This window comes from Trachinotus anak, unplaced genomic scaffold (assembly GCF_046630095.1).
Source record: "Trachinotus anak isolate AG129_WGS33_773 ecotype Australia unplaced genomic scaffold, CSIRO_AGI_Tana_v1 ptg000008l, whole genome shotgun sequence".
In the NCBI taxonomy this organism is placed as follows: domain Eukaryota; kingdom Metazoa; phylum Chordata; class Actinopteri; order Carangiformes; family Carangidae; genus Trachinotus; species Trachinotus anak.
Genome location: NW_027273859.1, coordinates 17,330,588 through 17,355,602, shown reverse-complemented (window position 1 = coordinate 17,355,602; position 25,015 = coordinate 17,330,588). Strand labels below are relative to the sequence as shown.

Genomic DNA, 25,015 nt, shown 5'->3' with positions numbered 1-25,015 from the left:
AGCACTTTCATATGACCTTGTGCTGTCAGGGGACATTACCATGGGGGGGAAGGAGAGGAGCAGCAGAGACAGAAGACAGAAGAGGGAGCAGAATAATGACACTAATAAAAATAACTTTATTCTTGTTGCACCTTTCAAAACAACAGTTACAAAGTGCTTCAGAGCAAAAGAAGAGAAATTATAAATGGTCCTAAAAATGTCTTTCATTAAAATTTGTTTGATGTTTATAATGTATTCATGCATATGACTAAAATTATGCTGCGATTGTTGTTTAGCTTCTCTGTCACATTTACCCACTGCACTTAAACTTCCTCAAGTAAAATTATTTGACATGAATTCTGTTTATAGGGTAATTAAGTAAAAACAGCAAAAAATCAAGTCAGCTAAGCTGATTTTCAATGTGAGGGTTTTCCAAAGCCCAGTCATCTTTAGACCTCTGCTGTACTGTGGAACAGCCAAGCTGCCAGAGGATTTCAGGCTACACGCTGTCTCATCTGAAATAATAAATGTAGCTGGGCTCCAGAACTAGCAAATTTTATTAAAATATTCAACTTAATACTAAATCGGACAGATTGCTAAAATGTAGACAGAGACTGACACAGTGAGAAGGAGAGACGGAAGGGAAAGAAATGAGAGCGTGAGAGAGAAGGAGCGATAAGATGGAGCGAATGAAATGACAGACATACAGATGGTCATTACCTCTTCAAGGACATAAAAGCAGGAGAGAGAGAGGGGCAAGATAACAGGAGGAAAATGAGGGGGAAACGTGAGGAAAGGGGGACAGTGATAGAGAGAGAGGGAGAGGACAGAGAGGGCCTGAGGCTGAGCATGATGGTCTGGAACTGTGGGGAGCCATCTAGCTAAAGGACAGACAGAGAGTCAGGAGGAGACCACAGGGAACCATATAGTTACAGCACCGTCCTTTAAATGACCTCTCTGATGCAAACACAGGCAGCTAACCTGACACTAACCTGTCGCTTTTCCTTAAAAGTGTGTGTGTGCACGAGGGTGGATGCTCACACACTATTTGACCATCTGAAAACGTGTCGACTGAAGCATAACCATGCCCTAAATACTTTGTGTTTCTGAGAAAATGTGGTCTATTTCCTTACAGTTATGCCAAACACTTTCCATCCTAACTTGACAGCTACAGAGATGGTGGCCATGTGTCACAATTACTGTATAAAGACCAATATACCAAAGATCTGTACTGTGTCTGAAAAAGCTATAATGGATTTTGTTTTCAAGCTTCCTCATTTTACAGGTCTAATTGATCCTGAGGTCTGTGTTGGAGTTGTACCTTGGTTCAAGATAATGGTCAAGGAGGACAAAGCTAAAAGCTTTGCTAAGTGCTTCTGTGGTGATAAAATCTGCAAAAGAATACCTTTCCCACTAGGAAATAGAAAAAACAATTAACAGAAACAAAACCCAGTGGTGTCGAATCAGAATAGAGCCCATTTACCTGTATTTATAGATAATAAGGATATTTTTTCCTACTGCCAGAACACACACATAAACAAGAGCCAGCATAAAAAATACTAACATGAGATTTGAATGGACTGAAAAATAACTAACATCCTGTGACAATAACAACAATTAGGCAGCAACTAAAATTACTCTAACACAAACAGGACTGAACCACACAGTGTGTATGCTTCTGTGCCCTGTGTGTGTTTGTATGACACTGCACGTAGTTGTGTCTCAAATGCAAAGAACAGGCTTGTGACCAGATCCATGCAAACGTTATTAAGCTGTGGGGTTTGTTTATGGGTTTAGTAGAAAAAGAAAAAAAGAGATCAAAGTGGTTATAAGCTGTCAGAGATGTATAGAGATAGAAATGAGATTGAAGAGAATGTGCTTCAACTAGGCCAGGCAGAGTTCAATGCCAAAGGGCTGGACATGCTCATATGACTTCAATGTGACAACCCACAATTAAAAATTGTGTTCTGGCCTCACTTTGTTGTCAGTTGGCTGGTACTCCGGTCGCTGAGCAGCCCTACCATGTACTACTCCATAAAAAACACTTAAAAAGAGGGAAACATAAATGAATGAGAAATAAATCTGCTCGCTGAAGGAAGCACCACAATATGCATTAAGTTACCCATCGGGTTGCATTCCAACCAATTTTTCAAGGCAGAATTGAATGGAAAGGGCTGAGGAAGAAAAGTGGGGCATGTGAATTTATTTCTAATGTGATTAGAATGGCCTCAGGGGGGATAAATCTGATCAGAATTATTGGAGTGCATCCACTTTATGTGATTTTGTATAGAGGTTGAGACCACTCTATGCTTGCAATCTGCAGCCAGTTGAAGAGGGTATGGAGATGAATTACATTCCCCTTGTTAGCAGAAAATTATTCAATTTGTTAACTTTTTTGAGAAAACAACATTTGAGAAGGTTGTTTATCTATTTTACTACCCCTGTGCCTTCAATTTTTATTTATTTTTTTTACAAATTGTCTGTTTCTTGAAATTGGGGAAGGGTGTGTGAGAAATATCGGCATAATTAATAGCATTCTCCTTGTTATGTTCATACCAGTGTAACCAACATCTATCCATGACTTTGCACTTCTTAAACCATAAGTGCTTATGAATTGAACAAGCTGAAAGGGTGAATGTAAAAGGGTATATTACCCTCAGCAGTACTGTACATTCCTAGTGTGTCATTGCATTTTAGGCTACCACCGTATCCTGTGTAGCCATGACACAGAGCCTCCTCGATAATTTAACTCCTCTCCTAAATTCACTCTTCTCTTAACTTTTATTTGATAAGTGAATTAATATAGAACATTGCCATTAAAGAGTCACAAAGTGTGTTTGAAGCAAATATCGTGTGAAACCTCTTTAAAAATGTATCGACAAAACCTCAAAACAATAAAGGCTGATTTGGAAAGATGAGCTTTAAGCTGCTTCTTAAAGGTCTCACAGCAGTATCCATGAATCCTGACCCCAAAGGGAGGGAGTGTCAGTGTTTCCAGCAGCTATTTCAAAGGCTCAGTCACCTTTAGTTTTTAATGAAGCCTGATTAACAGCCACAATTCTTGGTTAGAAAATCTAACAGAAAACTTATTCTACTAGTAGTGTAGAGACGTAAAGTAAACAACAGTAAATGACACATACAGTATGTGATCACAAGAGTCATAAACTGATTTCAAAATCTATTATAAGAAAGCCAACGTAGGTGAGAAATGAGATCTCCAGTTAGACCTGGACTAAACAGGAGTTTCTGACATGAGTAATATGAATATTAGGTAGAATGAATAGAGAAAAATAACCATGTCTCAGACCATCTTCATAAATATTACACAAATCAATTCTTATGTACAAACTGTAAATGTTTTGAGTATATAGTGTGGTCACTGTTGAGAAATTTCAGAATAAATAGAATATTGAAAAATGCCTGCATGCATAGTAAAAACTGCTTGATTTTGAGTGCTGTACTGATGCACACTGTTGTCCCAAACTGCAATGCAGACGAGAAATGGAGGAGCACAGCTTGAAAAACAAGAGATAAAAAACTGTGAGGACATGTTGGTATGATCCAGCAAACACTTACAACACAAAACCAAAAAACAAGTAATGAATCCCATTGTCTGATTTATGTCCATTAGCACATTTCCTGTCGGTACAAACTGCTAAAGCACACAAAAAACTAAAAGCCCTCAACATGAGTACAAAGAGGTGTACTTAATATTATGTATGAAACTGGAGCACAAAAACTGAGTAAGAAATTGGCACAATGTAGGCTACTCAAGGCAAATGAACACTGGATAAAAGTGACATGAATCTAAATTTAATACGTCAGGCCTTGGGGTAGTTATATGTTGTCTCATATGTCTGCTTTGACACCCCTAGCAAAGTACTTATCTCTCAATATTGGATTAAAAAACACAGGCAATCTCAAAGACACATGCACAAACCTGTGCACATTGACTGACTGACTTTAATTATGACTGTAATAGCATACTATTTATGCACACTGACAGAGGAGGGCAGGGAAAGCAGCTTAAGTGTGAAAAGGAGAGGAGGTGATGAAAAATGTGTCATTTGCTTTTACAGATACAGTATCAGGCCTTCAAGAAAGTACAATAAAAAGCTGTGACCTCTGTCACCTGTCCTTATGAATTAACTTAGCTGTCAGTAGAATCTAAAGTGCAGGTCACCATTACCTCCTCAAGTCTCTTATGATTCAGTAGCTTTGAAAATAAACTTTTCTGTGCATCTGGACACCTACTATACATGACAAAGTGACACTGTAATGCAGCAAACTGAAGGACATGGAGTGTCTGGTGAACAGCAGCAGTCATGGATGCTATAGGTGCTCTATCTGTACCAAGTACCTCAAAAGGCAGTAAAGCTGACAGGGTGCACAAAGACAGTTAGGTAACCTGTCAAACCAGTTCTGTAATATTTACGCTGCTTGAAATAGAAGAGAGATGTCACCTGCCTAGAAATCCTGAAATGGAGCAAGAGCCACTGAGTTGCCTCATGTCTGCAGTTATCACTGAGACATTTATGTACAGTATAGGACAGTTATAAAAATGAGGCTAATTAAATGCTGTGAAATATTGTATTTCAGCTGTTTTTCATGTTGCAGAGAGTGGAACCCACACACATAAATGATCATGTAAGAGATGAAATATTAAGGGACCAGAGGCTGGTTGCAAAGACAGACTTTAACTATGGCTTAGATCTAACAAAAAGACAAGCTTCAGATATAATTCTTCAGTAGGATTAATTGTCTGTTCTCTGAGTGAATTAAGAGTCTTTTGAAACTAAAAAGCATCGCTGACCAAGCCTTTTAAGATGCTCAGCTCAATTTAACCAGCAGAAAACATATGCGTTCTGGAGCAATTTAAATGGTTTCAAAATGTTTGACCGTGAATATTCAATATTACATAATCAAAGCTAAATATGAAAATACACACACACACACACACACACGCACGCACGCACGCTTATAATTTATTTGTGTTAGCAAACCACAAATCATGAGTCATGTTCGTCTTATCAGCTGGTGTCATGGTCTGTTATTTCAAAAACACAGCTGTTTAGTGTTGAGATAGCCTGGGGTAGGGCAGTTAACTCGAAACATTTTGGTTTTCCCTTTTAAACAACTGTTGCAAAGTAGCATTTGACAAGGCTAAGAAAAAAACATGACGATTGACCTAATGCAGCAGATCAGTCTAAAATGCCTCTGCGCCCCAAACTGAACTGGCTTTTTATGTTGGTGTAATGAATAATTTGAGCTGTAAAAGGCCTACTCAAATTTCACTATTAAAGGGGATCCATTATGTTAATTTCTAACTCTATATCTTTATTCTGGGGCTCCACTAGAGTAGCTTTGCATGATTTACACATACAGATCCTTGATTATTTCTTACTGCCTGTTATGCAGCCTCTCATTTGTGCCGCTGACTGAAAGAGGCAATACCGGCTCTGTAAGGCCACCTTCCCAAAAAGCCCGCTTTCTTCTGATTGGCTACCCTCCAGAAGTTTGCACCACCTCTTACACCATCCTCTTACAGGTTATACAAAATGATTGATAGGAAATTGCAACTTCTCAAATCCATCCGTACATGTTCGAGTCTGAATCAGATCCGAAATATGAGAGTGGCCTGTACAAACATCTGCAGCAACGAAGATTATAATAATCTGTGATGAGCTGACATCAGCATGTTTCAAAAGTAGAAAGAAGTGCTGGAAACCTAGTGTTTAGAGCAACGCCTGAGATCTTGTCTTACAGGGACAACTTTTACATATGTTTCCCTCATTATCTGAAACTTAAGCCTTGTTTAAATGTGGATATCCAACATTTTAAACATTATATATGACAATAAATAAGGAAAAGCATAATAGGTCCCCTTTAAAGGTTTTGATTTTATCTCAATAACCCATATTCCAGAAACACTGATATTAAGAAGAGGAAATTTAACAGAAAATATGTAATTCAGGAAAGCATATCCTGAGATCCCTTTTGATCAACCTTTCTTTCCCTTTCACACACTTCAGTTGGTGACAGTGTGCCTGAGAAACTGGCCGTCCTAGCTGTTAGTGTGAGGCTCAGACAACAGACAGAAACAGTGTTTGGGGAAAAGGTCATCTGAGATGAGTGAGCCAAAAAAGAGACAAAAAGGGGAGAGAGGTAGACAGATAAGTCTGGCAGCCTGCTTTATTGAAAATGACATTTCGTACATGTTTATTTATGTGTCATTGTGTATGATGATATGTGATGTACTTGACTGTTTACAATGTGTGTGTCTATGAAACTTGAGTCTTGATATAAACTCTTGCACATGTATTCTTTTAACCCTCTCATACTGTAGCCGTAGTGTGGAGAACGACCTATAATAATAAATTTGCAGTCATTGTAATTATACATTATTAATTTCTAATTATGCAGCATCTGACACATTGATAAATGTTTCACTATAAAAAGAAGCTCCTCATGTCTGCTGAAACAAAGGTGAATGTACACAAATGTCAATTCATTAGATACAAAAGTTGCTGTCCTAGACTTTTTTGCTAACACGCTGGTGCTCTGAATACACCTCTGGCAACAACTCTAGAGTGAGATTTTTTACTTCAGTCTTCTGAAATACAGTAGAACACTTTAACTGGGACAGAATCTGGTAAAAATCATGTCACATGCATTGGGTCTAAATTAAACTAGGGCGCACTGTGACACTGCAGCCTCTCAGGTGGCTACCGTAGATTATTTTTATACCCACAGAGTCATTTTCTGGAGTGCCAGGACAAATTCTCCTCTTCTCACCCCTCCCTTACTCTATCTTTTTCTTTCTTCCCTTCCTTCCCCCTTTCTCTACCGCCCTCCACGACAAACTCTTCCCTCACTTTTGCTCTATTGCATGCCTATATTCATTTTCTCCTATCTCTATCTATAACTTAACATCATCAAACTGAATGCAGTTCTTTTGTATGCACCTCAACTATAGCTTCCACACTTCCCCCCACAGCCTTTCTCCCTAGTCCCCTCTCTCCTCAATCTGTCTTACAGTCAAGTAGAACAATGTCCTATTCCCAGCATTGCACCTATTTCCTCATATTCATCTTCTCCTTGTGCAATATGCTCTCTCCATCTTTATGTTGTTTCTTTTCCTTGCCTTCAGCTCTGTCAAAAGGTTAGCCTTTGCCTCCTACCTTCTTACTCATTCGCTTCCCTCTCTCTATATATACATACACACGCAGACATACACATAAACACATACCAATCTTATTCCTCCATCTGTTTTCATCTCCAGTTGAACCTCAATTCCTGTAACTCTTGCTGCTGTCTCCCTGCTCTTTATATCAGTCTCCACACTGCCATTGGCCTCTTCTGGTGAGATGAGGAGATGCCTCCAAATAGGAAAGAACAATACTTTCCAAAAGGTTGTATTTTTACAATCAGAATAAAAGCCTTGAGATTTATTTTCATTCACTTTTCATAAGCAAATATTCTTGCCCAGTTTGTCTTAACACTTGGTTGCCAGCTGGTGCCTGTTCTTCAAAAAATTATGGCATTATTTTAATAATCTGGTGCATAGCTTAATATTAGTATATATTAATATGATTACATAATATTTAACCATGAAGTGAAAAAAATCCAAAACTCAAAATCTTCACATTTTCTTCCACTACAGCAGTTCTTGTCAAGTAAGTGACATGAGCCTTGCTTTTTGAGTATCTTTATTACAGATACTGTCAAGAATAAATTAAACTGAATTTTGTTCATGTTTCTGTTTTTGCTGTTGAGCACATTGTATTGCAGTCTTTGCACGAAAGATGCTATATAAATAAAGCTTGATTGGATTTGATTTGATGTATGACTGCAATACCTTGTAGGACAAAGATTGTCAACCTTCAATAAATGGATTTCTGATAGCAACGCTGCCGGCTTTATCCACAGAGAGAAATGTCAGCCTTTAGATTCCACTGTATCACTGCATATTTTGTTTTTCTATTGAATTATTTATTGGTTACAGGTTGAGTCTTTATATTTTTATTGTGGATCATTTCCTCTCTCTTTTTCCAAATGAAACCACCTCTTCAGATCACACCTTCCCTGTTGGTCCATCCACACATTCCTCAATGAGAGATATTCAGCCTGGCTTGCTGTGTTCATGCTGTCTCCTACCCCACATTTTTAATTTTTCCTTATCATCCAACTGCCACTGATACTCCATGTAGGTCAATAAAGAGGGCACACATTCACACAAACACCATCTTTCTCTCTCTCTCTCTGTCAAGCGCGCGCACACACACACACACACACACAAATAAATGCACACAAACTAAGACACAGTGACAAATTGTCCCAAGAGAAATACTTACAGTAGGCATATGAAGACACGCTGGTATACAGATAAAAGTGCACATGCATGCTCACACATACACTTAGCACTGCAGTATACTGCTGGTACTATGTTTTACTGGACTATATTATAAGGGGCTTTTACTATTCTGTACATTTATGTATTTCAACCAGGCAGCACAGAAGATCTATACAGTCTCCACAGTTTCAAGGTGGGCACTGAAGATTAGTGTCACCAATTCAGTCAGACCAAATAAGAAATATGGTCATAATCTCCCCTTCTGTTCTGAGTTATAGTGTTGCATAATGGCCAGAAAAGTGTTTTTGCAGAACATCCAGATGTGACAGTGACGTTGACTTTTGACCTTTGAGGTGTAAAATGTCATCACTTCATCGTTTTATCCCATATGACATTTGTGTTACATTGCATGATAATTAGCATATGAATTCTTGATTTACTGCCAAAACCTTATTGTGAGTTAACAATAACCTTGAGCTTTGACCTTTGACCATTGAAATCTTAGCAGTTCATTCCTGAGTCCAAGTGAATGTCAAGGCTTGCATGAAATATCTTGTTCAGGACAGGCGGACGGACGACCACGGACTTCTAGCCACAACTGTTGCCGGCGCTGAGGCATGAGAAGCACCACAGAGTGTTGTCCCCACTGCTCCCCTCTCCTCCAACAATGTAACAAGAACTCCGCTACCAACCAACTAAATCCCAGAGAAAAGCTTGACAAAAGCCTTCTCTTGGTAAACTTAAACCCTGCTCACACATACACACAAGCACGAGCTCTGACTCACACACTCCCTGCAGAGAGTAATAAATCTCATCTAGATCGCACAGCTATGATGGACTAGGTTGACAGAGGGGGTCTGGGGCCTGTCAAAGCAAGCAAAGCACTTTGCCCCTTTCTCATTCAATTTATCCCCATCTCTCTTTCTTTTTATCACTCTTCTTTGCTACTTTCTTTATATATACATATATATATATATATATATTTCCCTTTTCTTCTTCCTCCCTGCTTGCCTTGCCCCTCTGCTTTCTTTCTTTCTATTTGATCTCTTTATGATTCATTTGAAGCAAGTGTGGAAAAAAGCTGGTAATTGTCCTGCAAAACTGAAGGAGACACACGGATCAAAGGCAGATTCAGTTTTATATTTTTGATCACAGACAGACTGCTGCGTTCTTTTAATTGAAATAGGTGGCTCAGTGTATTTAAGGGTAATGTGAGTAACTGTTGCCCAGTGTGTAGTTTGTTTTGTGGCTACTTAAAAGCACAACAACACAACAAAAAATGTATAAAACTTGTATAAAATGATGAAATAAATAAATGCATTTTCCATTTTTTTTTACAAATTTTAATCTGACTCTTCTGCACAACCAGAGCCTGCAACTTTTATGCTCAAACTGTACAGATCTGACTGGCAACAACATGGCAGCTCACACCAAACACTGTCCATTGACAATTCCAATGGAGTTTATTGAAACAAGACAATGGTTTCCCTTAACAATTTTGACAAAAAGAGAGAAAGCCTGTGTTCCTACTATGAACAAAAAGCAAGAAGAAAAAAAGGTGCCTCAGATGGCTGGACTTTTATATCACTGCAGTCTGAAGACCATAAATTTAGCTACAATATGAAAAACACTACTCACAGTGGATAGACACGGGCTGTGGAACTGCTCAAAATTTCTGGCAGGCCAGAAATCCATTTAATAGTTTGAGAGCCAGATCAATGATCAGTGTTGTGACCCCATTAAACTGCATGTCAAACGACGACTGAACTGACGTTTGGCCCAATTCTAAAATAGGTTGGGGGCGACCAAATTGGGGCTGAAATAGAGCTGAATCCATACAGTGGCTTTAAAGGCTGATTTAAACATTCTCTTTCTTGAGAGACGTAGATGTTGCTTGCACTTAAAACAGAAGTCAGTGACATTTCAACTTTCTCAACAAACTGTCTTTTTTTCTCATACACAAATTCAGTTTTGTGCATATGCAAAAAGCAACATAAAATTGCTTGTTTTACATTACCTTAAATGGAAGGGACTTCTCACTGCAGGGGCTAATGGGTAGGGACTGGAGGCTGCTGGCAGGACTTGTCTCTGTGCTCTACAAAAGACAAAAACATAACTGTGAAAATAACATCAAGATTTTTGATATACATTGTAAATGTTGCTGGTAAGCTGGTGATGTGCACTGAAAGAGTCTTACAGGATCAGACTCTGTTTATACTCTTCTGTTTTTTAAACAAAATAAAGACAGCTGTGAGCATTTTGGCTTTTAATTCTTTCAGCTTTGTTCTGTTGTAAATTAAAACTGGCAAAATCATTACACATAGAAGTTAAGCTACTTGTTCAATAAGAAAATAGAGGAGGTGCAATAGACTACTTCTATAAAGATAGGTGCTCATTTAAGCTGTTAAACCTGATATTTTTTTACTGAATGTCTGCATGGTGACAAGTGGTCTCTTAATTTAGATTGGCAGCACCTTTGGTTCACAAAATTGTAGACTGATTGGTTTCAGAGAACTTGGCCAAAATGCTGTTTAAACACAACTCCATGTTGTAAACTGTATTTTTTTTCTCTCTTGGTGTCTTACATAATCTCTGTGTTTTCTAACGCCAGCTGTGATCAGACACATTTTGGCTCTGACAGAGAGCAGGGGCAGCTAGAGGGGTTCCAAAACACACACACACACACACACACTTACAGCTACATACACTACAGTGCATACATTAATGTGACACAGGGTGCACATGCTGTTGATTTAAATGTCACCTGTGAGGGCTTATGATAGGACAGATGGGAGAGCAAGAGAGGATAAACTCCTGTCCTCAACCTCAGCTGCTGATACTGATATAATGCTGCATGGTAAGGACATGACAGCACACACAAGGAGGGTATGACAAGGTACATGACAAAGACATGACCAGGAACAAGGAAAGGTAAAGTGAAAATTGAACTAACTAGTTGTTGCGCACACTCGGTTTTCTGATGAGGTCTTTTTCTTCCCATCTGCTGACCTTTTGCAGATTTATATGCAAGCCTATCCCTCTGTTGTTTGAGAGAGATGACGAAAATCAATTTGCCCTAAAAAGGTGATTTTGAGGCTAAAATCCACATAGGTTTGGCATATTTTTGGCCTTCTTTCAGGTTTTGAAGGTACCTTACGAAAAAACAAGAGCCCAAATCTTTGCACAGCATAAACTCAATGCTTTATTGGTTTGGCTGACCTTTTAAAGAAGCATACCTCCCTATCAGAATTATAGGTGTACTATGGCGTCAGGCCCTCAATGTGTCATCAGTGATCAATGCCTTTCCCTATGTAGAGAGAGGGAGGCACACACTCACTGACACCCATACACTCTCTGTCTCTCTCTCTTTCTCTCTCTCGCATACACATTCTCTTTAAGGTCACCCCTGTCCCACAGGCCTTAACACACAACTGTCCCCACAATTAGATGTGGTTCAGTAAAAAGCCTTTCAGATTTAAGAATGGGGAAAGCTGGCTGGGAGCTCTGGATTTAATGACTTGCACTACCCAGAAGCTAAATGTCTAAAGATGATGAATGGCCAAGAAAAGAAAGCAGGTTTTGTAGCTTGATACACCCCTTTAATCACATTCACACATCAGTTAAAGGAAGAAATGAAACCTTCAAATAACTCAAGATGCCCTAATGCCCCCTCTCTCTCATTGACATTTGGCTTTTTTATCAGAAGGCAGCACCATTAAGAACATAGTGTCATGCAATTTAGTGAGCTATCTGGAAAACACAGGGTAAGGACTTTGAATTGGTGTCTTTTAGTGTTTTTTTTAAAGCCTGGGCTTCATGAGTTTTTGTGTTAAGGTATAACTGTGAAAGAATGGTTGACTGTTCCATGTGTCCTTCTTTAACACTGGCACAGAATTTAGTTGCAGGAGTTCACCCAGACTTTAACAGATATTGGTGGGTAGCATATTGGCTAACTCTTGTATGACAATTCTACTGCTATTGAAAAACTGGTGTTAACAATGACTGCAGAGGTGAATGCCACCTCCTGAAATATAATGCACGACAGAGTTTTCAAATACATTCATCATATCCACAGCTATCCTTGTAACAACGTACCAACAGCAAGAATGAGCTGCTGTCACAAGTAAAGCAGCTGTCTAGAGGGTAAGAGTCACGGTCTGGGAGAGATAGAGGGGCTGCAGAGGCACAAGCTAACAGGGTCTGGTGGTGCATGTGTGAATATTGCACAGCCATACCCACAGAGACTGTGAGTATATGCTGTAACAAATGGGAGCATCACAGTTTTGCTAGAATTCATGGCTGGCATTGACAAATGGGGATCACTGTGCTAGGCAACATTAATGCACACATGGACAGTAGCATTTTAGAAACATTCCTCTGTGTAACCATCAGGATAAACTGCTGAAAGAGAAATAAATCAAGGGTAGGTGGAGTCTCCATAGCTGGCTAAAATATGCTAATTTGACAGATATGATGCACAATAAACAAAGGAAATTATAAGACGTGATGTATTATCTGGCCTGTTGGCCATGTTTGCCAACAGGCCTTTGTGTAATGATAAACATCCCTCTGTGATTTCTGTAAGCAACTCTTTTGTCAACACTTTTTGACAGCAACTGAAAAACAGGCCTGCTATGTTACTTTTTATATTTCAGTCACCTTTTTACGGTTTTGTTTCCTGTCTCAGTTGGCAACATCACCTTTTAAAAAATAGCCACAGGCAAAGGAAAAAGTCTAATGCTTAATGTAACTGAAGGCATATCGTATAAGGGTTTTGTTAGAAGATGTCTCTTTTTCAGCGATGTTTCTATGGAAACTGCATCACCGTCCTGTGTGTTTATTTACTAAATTCATTGTATTATTGTGAAACCTAAAAGTAAAACAGTGTGATTGTTTGTTTTGGGTAACGTAAATTTCAACTTCAAATTTATATTATTTTCTGTGTCTGGGTTGTTCAAGCATGCTATTACATAAACAATATTTTCAGACAGTCTTTGGAACCATTTAGTGAATTTGATAGTGAGTAGAGTAGAACACATAGAGGAAATCTAGGAGATATCTGACTTTTGGACTTGTTTGCTAGATTATACTAAATGAGTCATTTATGGTTATCTTTGAAATTCCATTCTTCACAGTTTGTCAGTTGTTTTAAAGATGACTGACAGAACTGTGCTATGTTATGTGTGACATACTAACTTGACCAGTATGGCATTAGGAGGAGAGGAGAGGAGAGGAGGAGAGGAGAGGGGCTTCTGAAAGCTAACTTCTGCACTTCCAGAGAAAAGGGAAGGAAATTAGGTAGAAGAGAAGGCTACAAGTTAAGGTAAACAAAAGAAAAGAACAGAAGATCGGGGCTTCAATACCAGAAGGTCAAGCAAATAAAATGCAAAGCATTCAGACATGCCAAGTCACCCTCCCCCGGCGACAGAATGGATTACATCTGCTGACGGAAGTTAACAAAATTTGCAAGTTAATGACACAACAGCGTAAGCAAAGAGGGCAAAGTATCTCCTCTTTCATATTCATGTTCTGCTGCCTTGTATCCCCTCTCGCTCTCTCTCTCTCTCTCTCTCTCTCTCATACTCCCCTTAGTCTCTCAATCACCAGCACTCTCGAGTATATCTCTCTCCACTAATTATTATTTTATCATTTTCATGTCTCATGTCTCTCTCTTACTGTGGTCCTTGGAGAAAAACAGAGAGATGAACAGCAAAAGGAAAGGGAGAAAACCATACATATGCCTCTGTGGACTATAATTCACAGATAGGTCCTCACAGCTAGCTTTGATCTTAGTTTAGAGGTACTAATGGTTGGGTGTTAGGGGAGGTCTTTTATACATCTTTTGTGTATTTGTTTTTGTGTATGTGAGTCTGTATAATATTGTTGTATTTGATAAGGGTCAGCCACCCATGTAGATTACAAGAGACCAGCAGGCAGACATTGCTAATGGATATTCTTTCAGCTGATTTTCCAGAGCTCATGGTATTACTAACATCCCTCTTTGGTAAGTAAATGTATTATACACTTTTAAAACAGCAACAAATGGTATAAGTGAAAATATGAGCTTTAATTCCAAAACACAGCATTCATAAGAAAATATATTAAGCATCACAAAACACCAACTTCCAAAGAAGAAGGTCTCTTGAAGCTGTGCTGTATATAGGCCTCAGAGATTTTCAAAAAGAGTTAGAAGAATAATCATTCGGACCTGGTATTGACTGTAAAATTTACATTCAGCAGCCGATTGTGTGTTTTATCATTATTACTGAGAATCTGCCCCAAGTTAGGCTCTCTGTAGATTGCAATTACCCCAAATAAACCATCCAAATCACATTTACAATAATTTTATGTTATAAAAAAATCTCAATAAATTATAGAATGTAAACGTTCTTCAAATTTAAAAGCTAGTTTCATTGTATTTACATTCTAGTGTAAAAGTAGTCCCACAATTAAAAAGACTGCATGACTGCACAGGGTGGCCATCAATATGGTTCCCTGATTTTTACAGTTAAACCCTGTGCAGCTATTGCAACACGTCAGTGCTTTACTAAGTGACCGTTACAGCTAATCGCGTCTATAATGGTGTGGATGTAATTTTACTGGTTTCCTGACATTCACACTGAGATGGTCTCATAGCCTGAGGTAAAACTTTAGCTTTAAGCAGGGAAAAGCATTTGAAGAGCAGAGTGCCACTCCAGAGCAGGGGGATTATTGTGTGAAGTGTGTATGTATGCATACAAAGAATATGATGGCAAATGCTCAAATAAGCCTCCCAGTTTCGTCCTCCAAATGTAGAATCTGATTAAATTTACAAGACAAAGTGATAACAGAGACCTTTTATAGGCGGAAAAACATCCACTTTGAGATGATTTCATGGAGCTGAAATAGAGCTGATTAAAACAGAGAGTGAAGAATTTGTCAGTAGAGAACTATACTGCTATGGTTCCAGATGAAATGGCTTCATATTATTTTCTAACCCCTAACCCTTACTGGTTTAAAACAATTTGATGCATTTATAACTTGATCAGAGAAGGGCCTGTCAGTGTGGCGCAAGAGAAATAGCAATGAATTTCAGCTTCTAGTTGTGTTATTCATGTGCTTTGTGACAATCAAATGTCACTTAACACAATAGCGTACTGTGATGTAATCTTAATCTTTAGAGTTAATGCTTTTATTTGAGTACAAAGTTGTGTTAAGAGGTGTCTGCACCCTGTGTGTGTATGCGTGTCACCCACCTCCTGCAGTGTCCGTCTCAGTCTTAAAAGCAAGGTTTTGACGGCAGTACAGTCCTGCTGCATCAGTCTGAGTGGAAGGGACTCCAGCCCTGGGGGTAAGGACTCATCTTCCCTCCCCAAACCCAAACCCAGCCCCGAGGTCCAGTCAGTAGGAAGCAGGCTGGTGGGACGGCTGGGCTCCCTGGAGGAGAGACAGAGTGAAAAGAAAAGAGAGAACAGAGTTTTAATGTTAGTATGAGTCAGTGTGAAAACTTGACTTGTCTTCATCGTTCTCCTCCACTCTCCACAGGCAACCAGCGAAATCTCATCCCTGCCTTTGGTGGTTACCGATGGTGAAGATGATACATTACAGAGCAATGTCAAGATATCGGCTGCTTCTTCCAATAATTCCCAGAATCCTGTGTGCTATCATGTGTGACTGACAACAACTATACAAACATGATCTAAACCAGTAATATTCATTGTTTGACTTGCAAGCTTCATTCAGCTCACCGAGCTTTAATTGGCAGTAGCAAATAATGTTAAATGTGTGTATGTAAGTGCAGTTAATACACATAAGGCCTAAAATACTCAAAGCTACAATTACAGCTACACAATGCATACACAAGGTGGCAGTATAGGCTACAAACATGAGGTCAACCCACCCTACCTCACTGTGGTGTGACCAGTTTTGATGGACATCCAGAGCACCACATTCGTGAGATGCTAGCAGATGGGTACATAAATAGAGAGCTGGTGTAAGATAATTTGGGGTGATTACAATAACATATATACAGTACACTGCACCATAGGCATGTCAAATTTCCTTGTATATCTGGGCTTTTACAAAATCCCTAAATGATACTACTCAAATAGGGGAAAAACTGTCAGCACTCTGACAACACTGCTCATTCGTGAAGAAGCGTTATTAGTTTTGCTATTGCAGGGTTTCATGCTAGCTTTCAGTGCACGATCAATAAAGATGGATCGAAGGAGAGAAACAAGGCAGTGTGATACATGAGGAAAATTGTTGTTTCATATGCAACCAAAGTTTCCAGTTTCAAGCAAAGTAACTTGGAATACAACACTCAAAAATTCAATAATGTGGACAATTATGTGCAACACAGAAAACAACACCTTCAACAGAGGTATTTTAAAGATCTGTCTGCATTATACTGAGAGCCAGGGGTGGGAGTGAAAAAATGGCCCAGGTCAGGAGCCCACTCTTTGGACAAAGCATTTATTTTTGCTTTTTTTATGGGGGGGGGGGGTTCTTACAACAAATAAACTGTAGTGTTCTTACAGGCGTAATGGCTAAATGTTTATAGATCACTGAAGCACTAAAATTTGGATGTACCAATTTGGTGGAGCCAGGCTAGACACATGGAATACAATGACACTGCCTAAACCCAAAATCAAGTACGAGAGGGCAACAAAACACCACTCTACAGGCCATGTCAATACAAATTGTATTTGAAAAGAACTAGAAAGTAGCTAAAGCAGGCTGAGCAATACAGGGCTAAAACTGATCACTTTGGCAGTTTTTCTTCCATTAAACCCGGAAAAGAGATCTGTCTTTTGGTTAGTCTCTGAGCTAATCAAACTGAAAGACATACTGGATCTGGATCAACTTTATTAAAACTGCTATGTAAAGATTTTAAATTCTCATCTTTGGCACCTTGTAGAATCAAAAAAAAAAAAAAGGATGCTAGCAGTGAAAAGACCAGAGAAAGGAGACAGAACAACAAAAAGACAGACAGAGGAGAGATTTTTATAATGGTCAGGAAGGAGATCAAGACCTCAAGTACATAGCAGGACTGATTTCTATAAGTCTTTTTTAAGGATAATTTAAAACCAAGGACACAAACAGACAAAATAAAAGCACATTCAACTGCTTGTACGTGTAGACAAATGCACGCTATTACTTTCAAAGATCAAAGGGGCCACAGCGCACAAGTCCATCTTCTAATCTTGTGTCTCATCATCATTATCAACTCAAAAGGATGATTCATTGTCAAGAGCTTTGAATCATTATAGCCCATCATGGCTGTGTGATCCTGTTGGTGTGTCCTTCTTATATTTTGAAGATTCTTAATATAGAGTTTTGTATTCGTGCATGTTCACAATTACTTTACTGCAAAAACAACCCCATGTATGTGTTTGTGCATGCAGCTGATTGTATGACTGTTGGTGTTTGTGAGTGTGGGAGGTCCCTCAGTTGGAAAACTGCATATCAAACACCTTTTTAATTAACAAAGCTTTCAAAGTTAAGCGCAGCAGAGCTCCTGGCTACTTGACGGATAGATGAGATGAAAACTCTCAGAAAAAAAGACAAGTTCATAAGTCAGTGTTTAAGTACTGGTTATTAACAAGCCTCTGAACTGATGTCACTCTCTATTCCTCTACGCCGCAATGACACTTAAGTGGTAGTGTGGGGTTGGATTTAGACACACATGAACATAAACAGTAGGGGGAGATCAACCAAAGCACTGTTTTAATTATCTGTCCCATTTGAGAACACAGTCCATTAAACAGTAAACAGGGCTCTAAAGCAGTATGTCTCTGGTCTCTAGTGCATGGCCTCTGTTCTTTGCCTTACCTTCAACACCTATTTAGCAAAGCAAAGGGCAGATACTGCCAGGAACTTTCAGCAGGAGTCAGGGTTGCTCAGTGTCACCACTTTCTTTATCTTTCTTTGCCTTCCAGCCAACACTAAGGCCCAATAAAGGCACCAAAACTACAAACAATGACCTTAGCTATAAAAACTACATTTTCATAGTCATTCGTTGCTCGGAGCCCACGTTACTTGTTATGACAGTTTTAGAGTTTAAGTTTCACCAGAAGCATATTTTTTAACTGCTTATGATGTAAGACTACTTTATATTCCACTTGCCATGAAAACACTCTCAAAGCAAAGATCAAGCTCTCCTTCTGTTGTGTAGTTTCAACTGAAGAATTATGTGACTAATGTTTTAATTCAGTCCGTTAAGCCTTATCTGGCCACTCATACAAAATGTCAAATACATTAGGAAAAGAAATACTTGATGACAGTTTTGTGCAATTATGAATGTCACATCAGGGCAGCATGGCAGCTGTTGTGGTTCGTAATTTCGATACTTACTATTGGATGATTTACTATATTTACGATTTGATAATTATGGGGTTGTAAAAAGATGCACACATTAGTATTAATATTGGCCCTCGGTTAACAGCTGTCCATGGGTACATTTAGCACTCTTTTCACACAGCAATAATTATACAGGGATAGCACGTCTAAGCTGTGGAATTATTATTATTATTATTATTATTATTAACTTGGCCTGGATATGTTCATAGAAACAAACTGTGAAGAAACAAGTTACTGGAGAATCTAATGAAGACACTGGTAAGAGTAAAACTACAGATTAATGGAAAAATAACTGACAGTATTTGACTTTTAGTGAAAATAACCTCAATCCCATGTTCAGTAAACGCTGAAGAGTGAACCTTTAAAAAGCAGAATGTGTCCTTTTCCAATTTACAACAATTAAAATGCAATTGCAGTCAGCTTTTCAATCAGTAACAATGTGTATGATGACTCTTACTTGACCCAAAGAGATTTTCCAAATGTCAAAACTGGGAACATAACAAAAGCCCTGAATCTTCAGCTTCAAGGCCAATGTGGTCCGAAAGAGAAAAACTATTAACAACGAATAGGTTGTGTTCCTTTCTCACAAGCACAGAATGATAAAATCTGACTTTCAGTTTTTTGATGTTAATTGATTGTGAGGCCCTCCTCTGAGTTATCAAATCAAATACTCTCGAAGCGCCATAGCATGATATAAACTACGATACAGACATGAAAACAACCAAACATACCATATGCAGTTAAAGCAGTTTTAGATTATTAACTTAACTATAGTAATAGAATAATGCTGTAAATGTAACGTATTCTTATAAAAAATATTTTTCCATGTTATATCTTGGACAATATCAAGAATCTTTGTGGACAGAAATTTTCCCCATGCCTTGTTAAATGAGATTAAAGCTCAAATTTATGGTTATGTACAGTTAAGCTATTTCAGGTAGTCAAATAAAAAGTGCCACCAAGAAACTGCAAAAACAACTGAAATTTCATCAAGCTAAATTTCTGCATTAACATTTCTCTGCCAAATTGTGATATTCTGACAGAAGTGCATAAAAGGGGGACTGTGTATTTCACTTTCGTTATGACATTTTCAAAAGGTGAGATGAGAAATACCAACCTCCTGTCTGAAAACCACAAAGACAACCAGCGAGCTCACAGTCTGCATGTCAAGAATAGTTAAGAGAGGGAGGGGTGGCAGTAAAGAGAGGCAGACATAATCGCAGAAATGAGGAGCTCTTTATCATCAACAGACTGCGTTCACTTTGACTGATAGCCATTTAGAGGAGAGGTGAGAGGAAATTAGATGCCTTTTGTCCCATTCTCCTAGAAAAATAACCAAGTAAACAGTAGCGGGGAGCATTAAGTCAGACAGCAAATTCTCAAGGAAAAATGTTCTTTGAGCAAAACAAGGCCATATCACTAAAATATCGATCAACATTAGCCACTCCAAAGACTTCTGACCGGAGAGGTCGTACCAAATTGCTCTGTCATTTGCCCTCATACTGAATTCTTCGCAGGTTCACCATCCTGCCCTTCTTTCTTCTTTTCACTGTCATCCATTTGCCTTCTTCCACCACGCCTCCCTCTGTCTACCCCTCCCTCTCACTCTTTCTGTTCATCAATCTTTAACCCTGTCGCTATCTTACTTTTCATTTTCACCTGCGCTTCCCTCATTTGCCCCTCCCAGTCTAGCCCTTGTCTTCTGTCTCAACAACCCCACCTCCCCCCATCACTCTGACAATCTCTACACTAAACTGATGCAGTATCAAAGCCTAAGGTGTCCCCGCAGGGATTCTGCTGAGCACCTCAGACAAATGTCGATGAAGCCGGCTGTCTTTTGAGGACAGGGGAGCTTTGTCTGTCAAGCAGCCATGGGTGCTTTTTTTCCCTCTTAAACTGTAGCTTTTGTTCCTGCTTGGCATCTGAAGTTAAAGTGAACTTTCTCCATTTATTTCTCTTTTGGTCCACCCTGCTATCTAGACGGGATGAATTGAGTGTAAATAAATGACATATGATCAATCACACGCTCTTCTTTCTGACAGCTTGTGTCAAGTGGCAGACTGCAGAGCCATAAGAAAGTTTTTTTTTTTTCTCTCAAAGTTGTTTTTTTCTTTTTCTATTTCTCTGTGTTTCTCTGTGCCTGACACTATAGCCCTTTCTCTAGTTTTCACCAGGGTTCAAGTTTGGATTTTTCTTTTACCTACATAGTGCACATCAAATCCACAGCATGATAAGAAAATGAGTGGGAGAAGGGTTCAAACAACACTCACCTCTCCCGAAGCAATAATGCTTATGGAAAGCATTTACTGTTTCAGGGGACTAAAAGTGGAATATTTCTGGTTAAACTGAGCAGCTGAGGGCAGTAAATGTGTTTTACTTTAGGCAACATTAAAAAAAAAAAAAAAGGGAATACCACTAAATCTCACTCTCGCAGTCCATTCTGGGTCCACTGCCAAGCTGTCTCTTGCAGCAGAAATGGCACTTTGTGGTGACTTTATGATTTCAACAAATTATTCAGCCTTATCTCCAATGAAAAACTGCAACAATCTGCAACAAATTTCCGACAGTATTTTATTGCATGTGCTGGCAATATTCAGTGCCAATGCAGCAAGTAGGTCATGTAGTGCACAGCAAAATTAAGGATGTGAATTTTAGCTAAGACAGATGTGCTGCACAAAATCCTTGACACCAAGGTTCACATCCCTGCTAATTCTGTACCAGAAGTCCATTTTTGGATTTGCAATAGTTAAACATGACCACAATGTTACTCTAAACAGATGCTGTAGGAATAAAACATGAAAACATTCCAACAAAATTTGCAAAAGTTAAGAATAATGATATATTTTTAGGAGAATTGTACCAGCAAATGGGCTATTTCCTGCAACCAATGTTAACACTACCTGTGGTCTGATATTTTGGACCTTTAATCTCATTTCAGCAGTTTCAGAAGAATAAACTGTGTGAAACCTGTTGAACTGAAAGAAACCCTGGTCTCACTGAGAGAGGAACAAAACCTAGAACCGAGTGATTACATCAGTGACAGCAGCTTCAGCAAAGACTGCTGAGCTGCCGTTATTGTGTGTGTTATTTGCATGTGCGTGTGTGTGTGTATGTGCACGCACATGACCATGTAAAAGCATATATTTTTGACTGCAGTTACAAAATAGACAATGTTTTCCAGCTAAGAACTAGTCTCATCTGCAGGTAATTACCCCACACATATAAGTGCAAGAGCATGCACACACACACACACCAGGAAGTGCACAGCACAGCTGAAGACAAGTCTGTTCAGTGATGATAGATGTTATACAGGCAGGGAGGCCGTTCCTCTACTCAGGGTCATCCGTCTTCTCACTGTCATGGGCCAATAGCCCGACACTCTCACTCTATTTCTCTTTTTTACAGCTTGCTCTCTCTCTGTCTCACTCTCACGCACACACACACATGCACACACCTCTGAACAGGTTATATGTGTGTGAGTGCAGAGAATAGGATTCTGAGATAAGAGTCAATTAGAATATTACACAAGTGGACAAAGTGCTAATTTGAATTCATAAAGATGTATTACTACACCAGCTAGTGGCTAAAAGTGGTACTGCATGACCATGTCAACGCAGAGCTAATTACAACCGAATACATGGATTAAAGTGCAGTTTGATTTTCCTTATAAAGTCTTTTCAGACTAATTACACAAAGGAAGTGAAAAATGCCCCCTTCCTTGGCACTGTTTGTCTTTTACTCCTGTTCTCACAATACATTTTCTCCTCTATTCTCTTTTCCCCTTCATTCCTTTTCATCCCACTTTCTTTTCCCCTGCTCATGCCATCTCTTTTTGTTTTCTCCTCTCCTTTCAACACATACTTTTTTCACCTTTTGTCTTTCCCTCCCCTGCACTCCCCTCTCCATCCTTGTGACTCACTGCTCTCCTCTCCTCTCAGAAGCTATTTCTCAACAGCAGCATTAGAAGTGATCCATTTCACCAACCTGAAAAAGCCAATTATCTGCCCTTTTATGACTTTCATTATTTTACCACTCACACAAGGTTATATTACAGGGCCCTCGGCTCCCAGCATTGACATATACCTGCACATGCACATGAGTATACACATCCACATAGGCAATAAACAAAACACACACAGGGACAACAACAAACAGATAAACACATTCCTGAATGCACACTACAAAGTCTGGGTTTACATAATGTTCAGTTCAGTGTGTGAAGTCAAACAGATAAATTATGTGTGATCGAAGTGCATTATCTTTAGCAGCAGTAAGTAGTAGTGGGGCGCACCCTTGTCAGTCAGCAGTGTTAAGACTGCATTGTTTCAGCAGTTATAATAATAAAGGACACTTTAACACTGAGACACAGTGAGAGAGGCGGTCAGTCCCCTATGCCAACTTTTCCCTCATTATTTTTTTACTGACAATGAGGAACATATTTATGGGGACAATCCAATATACAGTATGTGTGTGTGGCTGTGTAAATATGTGTAATGTAGACATCTGTGCATCATGTGTGTGCCTGTGTGCATGCTGAAGTAAAGTACACCAGTAAACCACAGCTATGGGAGAATGATTGCCCCCATTTGTCACTCCTTCTTTCCACCTGACAGACACAGTGTACTCATTTGCATTCTGCACCTGAGGCTACGGATGTTTAATGCTGCCATTAAACTCATCTCCAACATAAAGTGCATCTGTGACTAAAGAGTGAGCACAAGCCAAGCTCCAGGCAGTGAATCTAATGGTGAATTCAAGTCTTCAGACACAGAAAGGGAGAGAATATAAAACTAATGTAATATGGCAGGGGTAACTTTCTGATTAACCTAATTGTCCTTTCTGCTTTCCTTTACTCTCTGGACTCCGAATCTGTGCTTGTTCCCAACAAAATCTATGCTTTTTCTTTAACCTTTTCTCTATTTTTCTCTCCCTGACTTAGTATCTGGTAACTTCTGAGAGTCTCCACTCTCCACTACTTTGGTATCTGTGAGTATCATGATAATAATCGCCTACAAAAAGGCTGAGGACCAAAACTGCAGCTTTTTGTGGAGGAGCAACAGAGTTATCAGAACGTACCTGCAATAATTACTGGCAACACTTCTTGCAGCTTGGAGAGATCTATTTAATATTGGTGCCATGTGTCACATTACATTTTCCAGTTTCAGAGAGCTTTGCCAACCAAACTGACCTTCTATCCAGTACTAATGCCTTAAAGCAATATTCCACTAAAGTAGAACATTTTCACTTAAAAACACTGCTATGAGTTCTCAAAGTCCAATACCAAGAGTGCCAAAGGTGACAACAGATCACAAAAGCAACCACTGACTGTTTTTTTTTTTTTTGTTGTTGTTTTTTGTTTTGTTTTTTAAATAAACTCAAATCAACAAATCCATGTTAAAAAATGCTAATTCCCCACCCAAAGGGAATTATTATTTAGAGGGCACATTAATGTTTATCTATTGCATTCATTACTTAAGGAAAAAAAAATTTCTGGACTATTTATTCTAAAGCCCTGATAATAAAGGACTACAATTTCAATTACTTTATAATGTGGTGGGGTTTTGTTTATTCGAGAAATCTCAGCCTTATTATGCTTTACCTGAGCCTGCAGCTACAAGAAGCTAACGTGCAAATGTTCAGATGAGATTCGCAAATGAAATATTACAGTAACACCATGAAAATCGACTTTATGTAGTAAGTGTATGATAATGTATTCTAAGCCTAAATTGGTAATATGTATCACAGTCGGGAGTAGATAAGATTATGCTGTCAATCCAACAGTGCTGGTTAACAGAGCAACAAAGAGCTCACACGGTTAAAAGGTGCATTATAAGTGTGGGTTTTCTCTAGTAAACAGCGGAGAGAAAACACAGAGGTGGATCTGACACTTAAGTTGCTAATTCCCATTCGAGGACATGTTTTCGGTAAGTGGACAAACACAGTATGTGGCTAATGTTTTGTGATGATGGTCTGTGACATCAACAACACCAAAATAAATTAAAATATTGTTTCTCTCTCTCCTTTAATCTCATTTCCTCTTGTCACTGTCAGGCTGCCTGATTTCCTTTCACAGAGCCAAATATATTATCTAAGATGAGTCATTGTCCTGATTTGTTGTTATTGTGACAAAATAACAGCACTGATGAACAAAAGTGTCCATATTGAATCATAGCAAGGTACGGATGATTTACATTACAATGATACTCTGTATGCGTGCCTTTATTGTAACAAACTCTGCACTCATCAGATCAAACAGATTTCAAATATTCACACCTGATATTCTTGTTGACAGCAATTCTAAATAAATGTTTACCAATATCCCCTTATTAATTCTGGATCTTT

The 25,015-nt window shown here is 38.9% G+C and overlaps 1 protein-coding gene across 1 annotated transcript in view; it reads right to left on the bottom strand.

The window, feature by feature from the left end:
* Positions 1-25,015, bottom strand: part of ccser1 (coiled-coil serine-rich protein 1) — a 117,802-nt gene that overhangs the window by 62,235 nt on the left and 30,552 nt on the right. The window contains exons 7-8 of the mRNA XM_071483155.1: positions 15,568-15,748; positions 10,350-10,427 (exon numbers count right to left, since the gene is read on the bottom strand). Coding sequence (XP_071339256.1) covers positions 10,350-10,427; positions 15,568-15,748 — 259 coding nt within the window. The remainder of the gene's footprint in view (positions 1-10,349; positions 10,428-15,567; positions 15,749-25,015) is intronic.